The sequence below is a fragment of the Thunnus maccoyii genome, chromosome 23 (genome assembly GCF_910596095.1).
Source record: "Thunnus maccoyii chromosome 23, fThuMac1.1, whole genome shotgun sequence".
NCBI lineage: Eukaryota > Metazoa > Chordata > Actinopteri > Scombriformes > Scombridae > Thunnus > Thunnus maccoyii.
The window spans coordinates 9,923,632-9,937,959 of NC_056555.1; the positions used below are offsets into that span (position 1 = coordinate 9,923,632).

The 14,328-nt window shown below is 40.2% G+C and overlaps 1 protein-coding gene across 1 annotated transcript; it reads left to right on the forward strand.

Annotated features, from left to right (window-relative positions):
- The first annotated feature begins 1,384 nt into the window (after positions 1–1,384).
- Positions 1,385–12,718, forward strand: LOC121890861 (fibulin-1-like). The gene is made up of 17 exons (XM_042403459.1): positions 1,385–1,580; positions 1,855–1,963; positions 3,230–3,365; positions 3,565–3,718; positions 4,805–4,873; positions 5,072–5,161; positions 5,276–5,413; positions 5,557–5,694; positions 5,784–5,927; positions 6,025–6,147; positions 6,342–6,467; positions 6,690–6,809; positions 6,969–7,100; positions 7,293–7,416; positions 10,446–10,588; positions 10,991–11,131; positions 11,246–12,718. Exons 1-17 carry the CDS (start codon positions 1,526–1,528, stop codon positions 11,383–11,385), a joined length of 2,082 nt encoding a protein of 693 aa, XP_042259393.1. The 5' UTR covers positions 1,385–1,525; the 3' UTR covers positions 11,386–12,718.
- The last annotated feature ends 1,610 nt before the right edge of the window (positions 12,719–14,328 follow it).

A 14,328-nucleotide genomic window follows, 5' to 3' on the forward strand; every position in this document is an offset into this window, starting at 1 on the left:
CCAGTGGTAGAAAGTACTTGTATGTTACTTGAGTATTTCAGTTTTATGAATTTTATGCTACTTGTACTTTACTGCATTTCAGAGGGAAATGTACTTTTTTTCTACATGTATCTAACAGCTGTAGTAGGACGGTAGTTTTTACATCTAAAACACATATAAACAGTTGATAATATGTAACATATTCAGCCACCCAGCAGTAGAAGAGGCAGTTAAAATTAGCTGCACGTCAATCAGCACCACCGTTAGTACTGCTTCCATGTTAATGCGTCAGTAATAATGATCTAGCATTACAACAGCATATGAGCCATTCTGCAACAAGTACTTTTACTTTTGACACTTTAAGTACATTATGTACTTTTCTTTTCTTTTTTATTAATACTGAATGCAGTAGTTTTTAGTGCCGATTGAGTCGATTGACAGAAAATTGATCGGCAACTATTTTGATAATTAATCGTTTTTTTAATGAATCGTTAGGTGAGGGGGGCAAATTCTCTTGTTGTAGCTTTAGTCCTGAATGATAGTAAACTGAATGTATTTGGCTTGTGGACTGTTGGACAGGACAAAACAAGACATATTAGGGCGCGTGTACGACTTTGGGAAATTTTCACCATTTTCTGACATTTTATAGACCGAGGGACTGATCAATTAATCTTGAAAATAATCGACCGATTAATTGATGATGAAAATCAGTTGTTGCCCTAGTACTTTTACAGTGGGTACTTTTACTTGTAATGGAGTATTTTTGACTGGCATTTTTTATATTGATTTTAATCTTTTTATTTGTATTTTATTTACATTTGTAATGTTTTTAATTGTCTTTTATCTCTTTGACCTCTGTCATCATTCTTCTGTCTCCTCTCTGCTGTGTTTCTTCATCTTTTGTCTTTTTTGTTTGGACTTTATTTTAACTTTAATTTTGTCTTGTTTTTGCTCGACTTTCTGTTATATCATTGCCTTCTGGGTATCCAGCCTTTGCTTAATCTGTCAAAGCACTTTGTAAACTGTTTTTAAAAGGTGCTATATTAATAAAGTTATTATTATTAGTAATAGTAGTAGTAGTATTGCTACTTTACTAAAGTAAATGATTTAAATTCTTGTTCCACCACTGTTTCAACCAAATCCTGCTTAAAAACAGCAGTGAGAAATAAATTTACGTGCATATTAAAGACTACAAAAGAAACTTCAGACATTGTATGGAACATAATTTCATCTTGATTTACTTTATTTTATCTACCTCACGCACTTTGGTGGTGTTTGTCAAATCCAATTAGCAGCCGTGTTTTAATCATTGTGTCAGTAACCCTGACAGTTGCACACAGATCCTCCAGCCCGCCCTCACCGCCCCCATCCTCAAACCTCACAGGACGAGATGTGTCGCCTCTCCTGTTCTGACGGAGCGCGTTTGAGTGGAGACGTACACCGTCCTCTCCTCTCCTCCGTCCTCTCGGGCTGGTAATAATATTACTAATAATAAAAAAAAATCAGCTAAACCGTCAAATTTAGAGAAAGGGGAAGTACATCACTGATGGCACAGTGGACAATACTTCTGTTTTCTTTGTGCGGACTTGTGCGTGGACAAGGTAAGAACACCGGTAAACTTTGGTTTTTGGGTGCAGAATTTGAGCGCATTTTGAGACTCTGTTGGTGGTTTATATGATTCAAATGTGTGAATATTACAACCTAACCTGCGCATTTGTTAATAGATTTTCAACCATAGCTCTTCATTTTCCCCCATAAACTTTTTCTGAGAGCCCATTTTCATTAAATCACTCACTCGGCTGCAGCCTTGACATTTTTTGCATGTTTTCTGCTGTCTATTTTCTAATTTCCATGCCATCATCCCCGACACTGCAGAGATTCAGCCTCTTACTGTGCAAGAGTGTTGCCAGGATGGGAGGGATCGGGCCTTGCGAGGACAAGACTGTACAATCCTCCCCCTCATCTCCTCCTCCCACACCTGCAGGTAAGCAACACCTGGTTTCTCCAACAACCTCGGTCCTCTGAAGGCCTCCAACATGGGGCCGAGGAAGGGTCACTAACATTACTGATTGGTTTAAATACTTTTGTTATTTATCTATAACAACAAAAAACATTTATTTGGGTACACCTGCTTTAAATATATATATCAAATTGGACTCCAAATCTTCAAATGAAGGTGTGGGATTTTGCAGTGAGAAGTGTGTATCCTGTAGGCCAGTAGAGGGGATCTTTAAAAGCAGGAAATACCCCTGAGTCCGCAAGCCCCAAATCATCTCCACAGCTCTCAACCATCCCACTACAGGGGAGGATTGCCACATAATAACTACATAGTAAGTACAGGCGTTAAGTGGCCCCCTGGAGCATTTTAACACTAAAGGGCCCCGTTTGACTGTAAGAACATTGAGGCAGTCACTGATGGAGTACAGGAACACCTGGTCAACACATGGAGGTCAGTGGAGGGAGCATTTGTAAAGGAAAGGCATAGTAAAAATGAAGCTTTTTTTATTTTAAAAAGGTGAAAAAAGAATCACAAAGAAGCAACTGGTTACGATGTCTTCCTTCCTTCCTTGACGGCCAGAGTGTTACAAGTAAATATGCAAGGTATTACGACATACAGTAAATCCACTCTCAGTCAGCTGACGGACTGTATCTAATGTAAATAGTAAAAATTTCCTCACATGCTTCTTATCCAACTCTTTCCTCAAAGAGCAAATGTGCAGCTGCTCTTCTGGATGTGGTTTCATGCTGGATTTTCCAGTTTGTTAGCCATGCTAGCAGCGTGGCTCTAGGGATGACAGTGTTGGTCTGTCAGTTGGCCACTCTGTCTGTCTGTCCACCTCTATGGTCCAGACTGAAATATCTCAACATCTACTGGATGGATTGACATGACATTTTGAAGAAGCATTCATGCTCCCCAGAGGATGTACCCCAATGATTTTGGTGATCCCCTGACTTTTCCTCTAGCGCCACCATGAGGTTTTGTGGTTTTTTTGGCCTTGAAATTGAGTACACACATTCATGTTCCCCTCAGGATGAACTGTAGTCACTGATGTTTCTCTGACTTTAGCGCCATCGGGTCAAAATCTCAGTTTTTAATTTCTTCTCCATCAGCCTTAGCTGTACATTGTAGGGCTGCAATTAACGATTATCTTCATTATCAATTAATATGTTCATTTTTTCATTTTTTTCAGATTAGATCAGAATGTGAGAAAATAGTGAAGACTCTTGATTTGTTTTGTGAATCATCCAGGATCGCTCAGGAGCAGTGCTGTGCAGCAGTAGTAGAGGACAAACTCTGTGACAATGGTATCAAAATGGCCCGTTGGCAAGGGGCCTGTGAGAGGCCCTTCTTCCAAGGAGAACCCTGGGAAACCCAAATCTCCAAGGTGCCCCCTCCACCCCACCCCCATCCCCTCTGTGATGTCAATATTTTCAACCTTTACACTTCTCCTAACTCTTACCAACACACTTAGTCTTTTACAAATCAGTACAAAGTGGCTGTCTATTTTTTTCTGAGAATATTATATTTGAGATTAGATTTCTTCTCCTTTTTCACTTTGTCAACCGTCTCTCTCTCCTGCTCAGATGTGCTGTGACTGCTGCACGCTCGGTCTGATGTTAGAAAGCCGGGGTTCCAGCTGCGAGCTTCAGGGTTTGTTTCTGGGGAAACAGTGTGCATACGCTGCTAAGAACTGCTGTGGAAAGAACACCACAGAGGAAATCAAACCAACCGTCAAAGGTAAAGGACCTAAACAATTGTGTGCTTTCAGTCTTTTGTGTCTTGATTAGCTCCACTCTGTCTTATCATGAAGGAATGGCTGCTGGGTGTTTGTGACACTCAAGTCAATGGAGGCATTTGTGAAACAATCAGTACACTTGGCCATTTGCACACATTAGGTGCCAAATGACTTTTAGCACAGATGTGATTAGTTGCCACTTTCTAATAAGGCACCCTAATAAGGCAATAAGGTCTGTAAGTCGTAACTCCTTTTGACTGGTTGACCACTTATTTTTATGATCTAGACCAAAGTCCAATTATTAATATCTAATACAACTACAGTCTTGATGATGAAAACATTCATAAATGATTAATATTTATAATTTAATATTTAATACCTGGTGAGCCAAAGGTTGTTTTTTAATGGCTTACAACCGTTCTATACTGATTTATTAGCCAGTAATAAAGCCATCATGTACAACTTAAAGCCCATAATAAAGGGTGCTTTATTAGTGGTATCTATGATTTTATTGGCACTTGGAGAAAAACCTTGACACTCTGAGATTTCATGTATCTCAAAAGTGTTTTCAGGCTAAAAGAGCAGTTTTTAAGAAGTAGGTGCATCACATCAGAACAGGCGAGTGTTACCAGGAGCAGAGAGCACAGTTTTCAAAAAAGACTGGTTTATACGGCCTTGGTGTGGCAGCTGTGGAGCAGATTACTGCCAGATAGACAGACAGACTAGGTCACAGAAGTATTCAGTAGGCTTAGCTGTAGACACCTTGCCAAATGGTGACTCTGGGCCAACTGGCGACTTGTTGTGGCCTGTAGCTTTTGTCGCCTAGCTGGCTTCAAGTGAAAAACACAGACATGTGGGGAGCAAAGACCTGCAAAAACACACATTTTGCAAAAATGGCAAATCAATGTCTTGCTCATGTAGGGTAAAGGCCAGAGTGATAAGAGCATATCAGCGTAAAAACCCCAGAGATTTGTGAAGCCATACTGTGTAACAATGTGGTGCTGAAGTGTCTGACCCCAGCCTTCTTTACAGTAGTTATGCAAGGAATGTGGTTGCCTTAACTGTAAAGAGTCTTTTTTTCCCTACAGTCCCAGTGACAGAACAGCCTGAGGTCAACGTTACTGCAAAGGCTCCAGAGGAAACAGACACCTGTAGAGGTTTGGCACCTTGACATCTTAATGTGATCTCCTTTCATTATAGTAAGAGCTGTAAGAAGCTTAGACACGAGCATCCTGCCAGCAACAGGTTCCCTATGAACTAGGACGTACACCGAAATGTCCAACCATGACCTGATTTGTTGATGAAAAGGTGTCAGGATGTGACTGCATTTAAATCTGTCTCTGTGCTGTTTTCAGACTCCATTTGCTCACAGCTGTGTGTGGGTAATGGTACGTGTGCCTGCCACGATGGTTATCAACTGCAAAAGGATGGAGTGAATTGTGAGGGTAAGTAATGTAAATGAGAGTATGATTTCACTTACTTTTTAATAAGGGTAGCTCAACAGATCATTTGGGGATAGAACACTTTCTGCTTTTTTGAGTGAGTGTTTGTCTCCTCAGATGTTAATGAGTGTCTGATTGGCAGTCACAACTGCATCTTCGGCCAAGTTTGTATTAACACAGAGGGCTCCTTTCGCTGTCAGAGGGAAACCGGCTGTGGCACCGGGTACGAACTCACCGACAACAACAACTGCAAAGGTAACATGTCAAGAAAACTGCACAGATTATGAAGTTGTTTTTGCTTTTAAGGTCAAAAATATATTTGAATTATTCGAAAAAATGAGTATTTAATCATTACATGACGAGTTAATGGTAATTTTTCCCCTCCTTGCCTGTTCAAGACATTGATGAATGCATTTTGGGAACCCATAACTGCGGACCGGCCTTTTTGTGCACCAACACAGAAGGCTCATTCCGCTGTCACCCAAAGGAAAAGTGCTCTGACGGATTCATTCAGGATGCCATTGGCAGCTGTATTGGTGAGTTTGGTGTTGCACTGAAGCAAAAACATTCCTCAGGTGAATGACGGGTTGACCCGGTAAATGTGGTTTTTTTTTGCTCAAATTAGATATAAACGAGTGTGTGGCCCATACCACTCCATGCCTCCCTGGCCAGACTTGTATCAACACAGTGGGCTCTTACACCTGTCGCAGGAACACAGTCACCTGTGGACGAGGCTATCATCTTACTGAGGATGGCACACGTTGTGAAGGTATGCCGATGTATTTTCTGTTTGTAGGGTCTCCATCTTAATTTTCTTTGCTTAAATAATACAGATGTAATTTCTCTCCTTGGTCACCTTCCTGTAGACATAGATGAATGTCGTACAGGCAATGTGTGTGGTGACCATGGTTGCATCAACCTGGTGGGCTCGTACCGCTGTGAGTGCAGAATCGGTTTCCTCTTCAACACCATCACCAAACTGTGTGAAGGTACAGTGCAAAAATTGTGACGATTAGCCGTGGAAAAATATATGATGTAGTGAGTAGAGAAGGAGGAGAGGAATTATGTGTTTTCTTAATTGTCTCAGTTTTAATCTGTGCTCTAATTCATAGATTAGAACAGTATTGAGATCTCTTGTAAATCCTCAGTCTTAAATTCATTATCTATGACCTTTTTTCTTTAGATATCAATGAGTGCAGGCATTATCCTGGACGACTGTGCGCCCACAAGTGTGAGAACACAGAGGGGTCCTACCAGTGCAGCTGCACAACCGGCTTCAAACTGTCTCACGATGGCAGAAACTGTGACGGTAAACTCACTCTGCATTTCATTCATTCATTAAGACTTATTAGCGCTGTGATTCCTCAAATATGGGTTAGAATCATATATTTTTGATCCCATATGTGACAAATTTCAAGGTTTATTGTAATGATGTCTGAGCTTTTTCCAAATGCAAAATGTATAAATTAAGGAATCATCTCTCATTAAATAGAGTTGTAAAGAAACATTGTGTTTGTGCCTGATCTGACAGATGTCAATGAGTGTGAGGCCAACCCTTGCAGCCAGGAGTGTGCCAATGTCTATGGCTCCTACCAGTGCTACTGTCGCCGTGGTTACCAGCTGAGTGACATTGATGGGATAACATGTGAAGGTACTGCTGGCTTTTTGCGGTGCTTAGTGGTGGAAAAACCAGTTTATGATGCAAAGAATATAAGAAAACAATATCTTTACTATAACTTAGAAGCATTAACATGTAAAAAATTATCTTTACTCACTTTCAAGCAGACTCATTCTCCTCATCTCCTTTCAGATATTGATGAGTGTGCACTGCCTACTGCTGGTCATGTGTGCTCCTACCGCTGCTCCAATGCCCCGGGGAGTTTCTACTGCACCTGCCCACCCACGGGCTACACACTCGCCCCCAATGGACGCACATGCCAAGGTCAGGACAAACCTCACACTAAACAGTAGTTGGCAATCTTTAGTTTTTTAGAATTGTACATACTTAACATGCATCTCAGAATCACCCCTAGGAATAACGTTGAGTGTTTGACAAGGAGTTAAATACTCCTTTTGAGGGTAAAACATCAATTTACTCAAGGTATATGACCTTTGTGTGCCCTTGTGTGTTCAGATATCGATGAGTGTGCAGTGGGGAGCCACACCTGTTCCATCTCTGAGAGCTGTTTCAACGTCCAGGGAGGATTTCGCTGTCTGTCCTTTGAATGTCCTCCAAACTTCCGGCAAGCAACACCAGGGTAAGAGCTGATGATGAGTGGCTACCTGGGTTATGAAGAGCTGTTGAAATGAGGAGGCTAGTTATCCTCAGCTGTTCATTGTGCACTGTTGTTTTTTTCATGTGATGTGGATTTGTTTGGTTGGGATCTGCTGTTCACATTTGCTCAGCTCTCTCATCGGTCACAAACACCTCTCTCACTCTCAGGCTTTCATCTTTTCTTCCCTCTCTTTCTGTCAGTCTTCTCTTTCATCTTCCTTTTTACCCATATATGCAGCCGTTTCTGCTCTCCACCCAGTCAGCCTTTCATTTTTCCCTTTTCAGCCGTTGCGAGCGCGTAACTTGCGAGTTCACGCAGGACCCCGCGTCATGTTTCTTGCTGCCGCTGAGAATCTCCTTCTACAACATCACTATCCCCACCAACACTCCCGTCCCCACTGATGTTTTCCGCATGGGACCTTCCAATTCTGTGCCGGGAGACCAAATGCTGCTGAACATAGTCTCCGGAGATGAGGAGGGATACTTCATTGTGCAGCAGCAGGCCCATGGAGGAATAATTTCACTGCGCCATGCCTTATCCGAGCCCCGGGACTTCTTTTTGACTGTGGAGATGAGACTGATTCGCTACGGGACTGCACATCTGTACATGGCCAAGATTGCTGTGTTTGTCACACATGACCATCCTATCAGGCCCTCAAGAACATTGCCATATTAGAAGTCTTTGTGGAATTTGAAGGAATAGTTGAGTGTTTGAAGTCTGTCCCTATTTTGTACCCAACACTCATATAATATGGATGGTTTCATTTTTATTCATTCCTTTCATTCTACTGGAGTCGTATCTCCAGCTTTCCATCCACCTTTCAATGCAGTTAATTAGGGACAAATCTACAATTCTTGTTGAGTACAAAAAAACATTTCATAGTTTGTCCAAAGCTAACATGATCCTTCAGCCAACAGTGGTTACTTTTTTTTCGCTAAATTAAGTAATTTCTCTTTATTCCACCAACTGCTAAAATTTCTCTTTTTACATCACAGCTCAACATATCAATAAAAACATTAGTTAAGTAGCCACTTGGATTCCCTCGGATTGGGCTGCTTTATCATTGTGTCAGTTTTTGCTGGACTGTGGAATGTTTTTAGGGGGCTTGTGAGTTTGTCCCACATTATTTGCTATTGAGCTCCAGATGGATTTTTTTTTTTACATTTCAGTTTTTGTACAGATTAAACATAGGGAAAAATAATGTGTTAATTACTGAGTTTTGTGCTAGGCAGTTATCTTTTAGCTCTTTCCCCATTTTTGGTATTTATGCTAAGCTAACCAACTGCTAGGCTATAGCGTCATATTTAGTGTACAGACATGAGAGTGGTATCAAGGTTCTCATCTATCTCTCGACAAGAAAACAAAATAAGCATATTTCCTAAAATGTTGAACTATTTCTTCAAGATGGAGTGGAAGGATACATTTTACAGTAAATGTTAACAAAAGCAAAAAGCATTACATTTCTGTATGTAATGTGGGGGATGCATTCCCTTGACACTGAAAGGTGTCAGCCCTTTTAACCACACATGATGCCTTTTTGTTATTTTTCCAAGCGTATGATGCAGCAGTAGTTATGATGAATAGTAGGACGTTTCATATACCAGTAGATGGGGCTCATTAGCTGTTGAGGATCACTATAACTCAATGATGGATTGTTTGTTTATGTGCATTAATTTGCATTGATGGCAGCTCACTCTACGTCATGTCTGTGTGCCAGCTTCCCTTTAATGTGTACTTTCTATGTATTTGCAATTAAAAAGTGACAGATAAAAATGGCTTTTCACTCTGTAATATCCAAGTACACACGCACACACACCGGCAATGGGTTTTGCCACTACTCTCGTGCTTCCTCCGCTGTGGTCATTTATGATGTTGAAACCGATTTTTCCTATGGTCTGCTCCAAGCGGCCTCACCATAGGATCAAATAGGCCTCGCTGTAGCGGACAGCAAGAAAAATAAGCGTGGCACTTATTTATGGGCACTTGGGGCCCAGCCAGCATGGGGGCTCAATTAGTGGTGAAGCAGCATTACAGTTCATATGATGGATGGCGCTTTTAGTGTTGATATTGGGTGGTTATCAGTTAATTTGCTGTAAATGATACCAAACGGCCAGTAGCCGTGTTGGTCAGCTGGATAAATGCAACCAGACAAATTTTCCACTGTTCCACTTTCCTCCTGGTGGTTATTGGGGTTTAGTGCATATAGAGCTGATTAAAAATGCAAAAATATGAAATATATGTGGTTATAGTTCTCTTAAATCTTTGGATTATAACCACCTAATTTCCAAAATGCTATATTAATCATTTTATACACTGTTTGATAATTATAACAGTATCAGTATTTTTTGGATTTTAAAAAGACATTTTTCTGTTACTGATTTTGTCAAAATGTCGACCCTTTTCCTTATTCTACTATGTCAATGTGATGTCACTGTGATCACATCAAATGACATTCATTCTTACACACCCTCTGTTGGTTTTCTACCATCCTCTTTTTCCTTAGTGGCATTTCACTGGTGTGGAATAACCTACCACATAATCATCTCTGTGGCTTTGGCCTCTCAGCTTCATGAACAACTTGGACTCACCTGCTTGCTGCTAATTACATGGCTCGATTCCCACTGCAGTTTTTGAGGTTATATTTTGAAAGCTCTACTGTCCTCACATTGGGGAACTGTCACAAGCATGATTTTAGGGTTTGGAATCAGGATTTGGATTTTTTTTAAGTCACCCATTCCTTGGTGAACCATGGAGGTCTATGGGGCTATTCAGGTGTTGCCAGGTTCTCCTTGCTCAACTCAACTTTGGATCTTTGCCTATAAGGGTTAAAGTCATGAGAAATCCATCTTTATTCAGTCATTCCTTTATGATTTGTGTAGTTTTTGAATTTGGTGTGTTCATCCAGGCTATCTTTACCTGTTTCTTACCTTCATAAATTCCCCCCTTTCTCTCTATTTCCTTTTATCTTTCCATCTTGCCTCTTTTCTGTCGCTGCTGTCTGTCCTCATCAGATCCAAGAACGATGGCTCAGTCAGTCTGCGTTGTATTAAGGCCTGTCAACCTAACGACTTCAGCTGCGCTCATGACCCTGTCCACCTCATCACCCACACCGTCCTCTCTTTGCCAACATTCAGAGACTTCAGTGAACCAGAGGGTGAGACAGACTGGAATCATTGCAAAACCATGGAAACAGCTTTTAGACGCGTGTGTGAGAAAATGTGTGCAGTCTTAATGTCTTTGTTCTCCATGAGTCAGTTACATTTATGGTTGTACGTGATTGCATGCATGTGCTTGTTTGTCAGTGATGCCAGTATGAATAAGTTGTGGTATTCTGTAACATATTATTTAACTAGTAGCTTGTAATAGCAATGCTGTCTCATTGAGTTAAACCTTTCTCACCCACCAACCTGCCAGAGAGCAGAAATTTCATTTACATATTTAAACCCACGGAACAATTGTTCAATCGTATCATAAATATTTGATTTGAAGAATTGAATGCATTTAGTGGTTTGCTTCTATCACACTAATAAATAGTTTAAACCTTTTCTTCCAACAGAAATAGTTTTCCTGCGGACAATCACAGCAGCTAACCCTACTCCTCACCCCGGTGCTACCGATCTGTTCTTTGACATCCTTGGCGCAGATGACCAGTTCTCCTTTGACGTGGTGAAGCGCTCTGACCAAGGCATGATCATGGGTAAGAGGAGAGAGTGTACTTGAAACCAGGCAGGCATTTGTTTATTAAATTGTTATAGTAAATTGCATGATGTTATATTTACTGATATCAATCCCAATCTGTGTCATCCCTCAGGTGTCGTACGGCAGGTGAAACCTATCATTGGCCCCAAGGATCTGGTGCTGCAGGTGGCCATGAACTATATCAAGTCAGGGAACATTTCCCATCGCAACGTTGTAATCATCCATGTCTTCATTTCTGAGTTCTGGTTTTGAGCTGTTAGATATAGTTTGGAATAACTGGGGACACCTGTCTTATCTTGTTTAACACTTAAAAATGCCTTAAAGGTTAACACTGTTGCTTTCAAGATAAGATAAATAGATGCATTTTGTTAATTTTCAAGTGGTTTAGCTGCACTTAATTCTGGTGGCAGTTTGCAAACCAAACAGGTCATTGTTTACAATAGATCTTTGTCATTTCCACAGAGTAGATAATCAAAAATAAGACACATTATCAATAGATACTGAACAAGACTAAGAGTCGATGGTCATGCTAGTGGTTCTGTGAGGCTGCAGCACAGTAATGCTTTGAGCTAAATGCAAACATCAGCCTGCTAACATGCTCACAATGTCAATGCTGACATACTGATGTTACGCAGGTACAGTAGTTTAGCATGTTATCATGCTAACATTCACTAATTAGCACTAAGTGCAGCTGAAGCTAAAGGGAATGTTATTACTTTTGCAGGTTTGTGGGTCAAAACTTAAGTTTTGGACAAATTAAAATTTTGAAATGATGATGGCGCCAGATGAAAAGACAGGGGGTCATCAACATGATGTGACAGTTCATCCTGAGGGGAACATGAACGTGTGTACCAAATTTCATAACATACCATCCAATAGTATTTGAGACATTTCACCCAACAATGTAACAATGGCATTAGAGGAAAAGGCAAGGGATCACCAAAGTCATTGGGATTCATCTTTTGGGTGCCATAGCTGCCTGTACCAAATTCAATGGCAATCCATCCAATAGTTGTGAAGACATGTCCTTAAAAAACAAAAATGACAACCTCATGGTAGCGCAAGACGAAATGTCAGGGTATCACCAAAGTCACTTGGATTCATCGTCTGGGCACCATTCATGTCTGTGCAAAGCTTCATGGCAATCCATCCAGTAGTTGAGATATTTCAGTTTGGACCAAAGTGGTGGAAAGACCGACATTGCCATCCGTAAAGCCACCCTGCCTGCATGGAAAGTTACTGTTCAAGCAACAAAACAGACTCATTTCTCAGTCACTGTAAGTCACATGCCTTTTAAGAGAGTGGAATAAAATAATGTCATAGATTAACAGGGTGCAAACAGCCAACTGTCATCTCCTTAACCACCGTCTGCTGTGTTTAACTTGAATTCAGACTTTGTTGTCGTGAGTGCCACTATGATGCACGATCGGTTAAACCTGTGGAACCGTTTGATATTTGCTCCATTTCATCTGTTTTGAGAGAATTAAAGCAACATACTTTGTTTGATAATACTTCACAAATGGACTTGCTTTCAACAACATTAATTGTGTTTTGTACCATCAGACTGCACCACCATCTGTGAATAATAAAGACTCATTGCTGTTAATGATGTTCATGTTTTGTCCTGAAGAGAACTTACAGTAGATCCTCTACAACTGCAGAAACCAGGCATCTTCTAGTTAGCATAACTGAGGTTTCCAGAATAACTAAAATCTGATAGGATGTCTGTTTTTCCTGTAACTCAACTCTTCAGATTCCCCATCATACCCATACCGCTTCCAGTTTGTGAGGATATTTCCAGTTATTCCGCTCAAAGAATGAATAATGGGAATACTATACTGGGAATGTTTGGTTCTTTAAATACCTCATTTTAAAGCTGAGAAATTGCTTGAGGTGGACACTTCTTACCATGCATAATCAACTCTCTTCCACATCGATCTGCCTTTTCACCACTGCTGTGCTCAGCCTGGCCAGTGAAAACACAGGCGACAACCATAGAGAGGAAAATCCTGTAATCTAAAATTCGCCACTCTCCGTGGAAATCCCAAATGCTTGTCCTGTGGCTGTGTTGTTGCAGCTTGTCAAGGCTGATTGAATTGATCTGTAGACCTTTTAAACATTGCTTTAGGTAAATGGATTTCAGATGTGAGTGCAGCTGTAGCTTACAGCCTATACAGAACTTCTGTTTCAGAAATTATTGGGTGTAATATTGTGGGGTATGTCCAAGTATAGTTACATATCCGTGATTGCAGCTGCCCATTTGCCACAAAAATATCATAAAATACTTCATCTCATAGTAGAAGCTATAGTAGCCTACAAGCAAAGTGAAGTCAACTTAAATTATACTAAGCATAAAAAAAATGTTTATTACAAAGCATTTCACAACACGTACAGTCTTGTGTGAAATAGTAAAGATCATTCTCAAAAGATAACTATCCAAATTGCATCAATCAGTCATCCCGTGCTCAAATTAAATGCTCATTATGAGTCATATGCAGTAACAATGTGTTGATGGTGATAATGTTGTAACCACTGATGACTGGATTGGGTGACAATGGTTGGATGTATCCCAGGTTTTATGCTGTCAACATTGTATTTCATTTGAGGCCATGTAGTAGGTTTTAGCATATATTTAGATATCAACAATATGTATTGTTTTATGTATCTTATGTTAAAGTGTGTGTATGTTTCACCTTGCTGCAAGACAAATCCTTTTTGGGGACAATACAGTTTAGGTTAAAGCTGAGGTTGTCTGTCACACTGGACAGTAATTTAGTATAGTTGCTTTGTTAAGCTTAATTGATTTAGGAAGTCTCACTGAGATCAAGGTCAGTTTTACAAGAGAAACCTGAGAACAAATTGCATATATACTGTATGACAGCAAGACATCTCAGTCACACGAATAGGTCATTACACACAAATACACATTAATTCAAAACTTCACTTATATAATTGAAAAAACAACCAGTAAGGATCAAGGTTCATCTTTATTGTCATTATACAATACAGGTTTGCCAGTGAAAAGCAGTTGTAGCTCCCTCCACACTATACATACAGAAAATGTATTAACAAATATTCAAATATTTTAGTTTAGAACAGAATAAAACTATAAAATTGTCCAAATACTATATAAACATGCACACAAAAGTATTTACAATATGTGCAATATAGCTTAATTGGTTTATTGATTATACT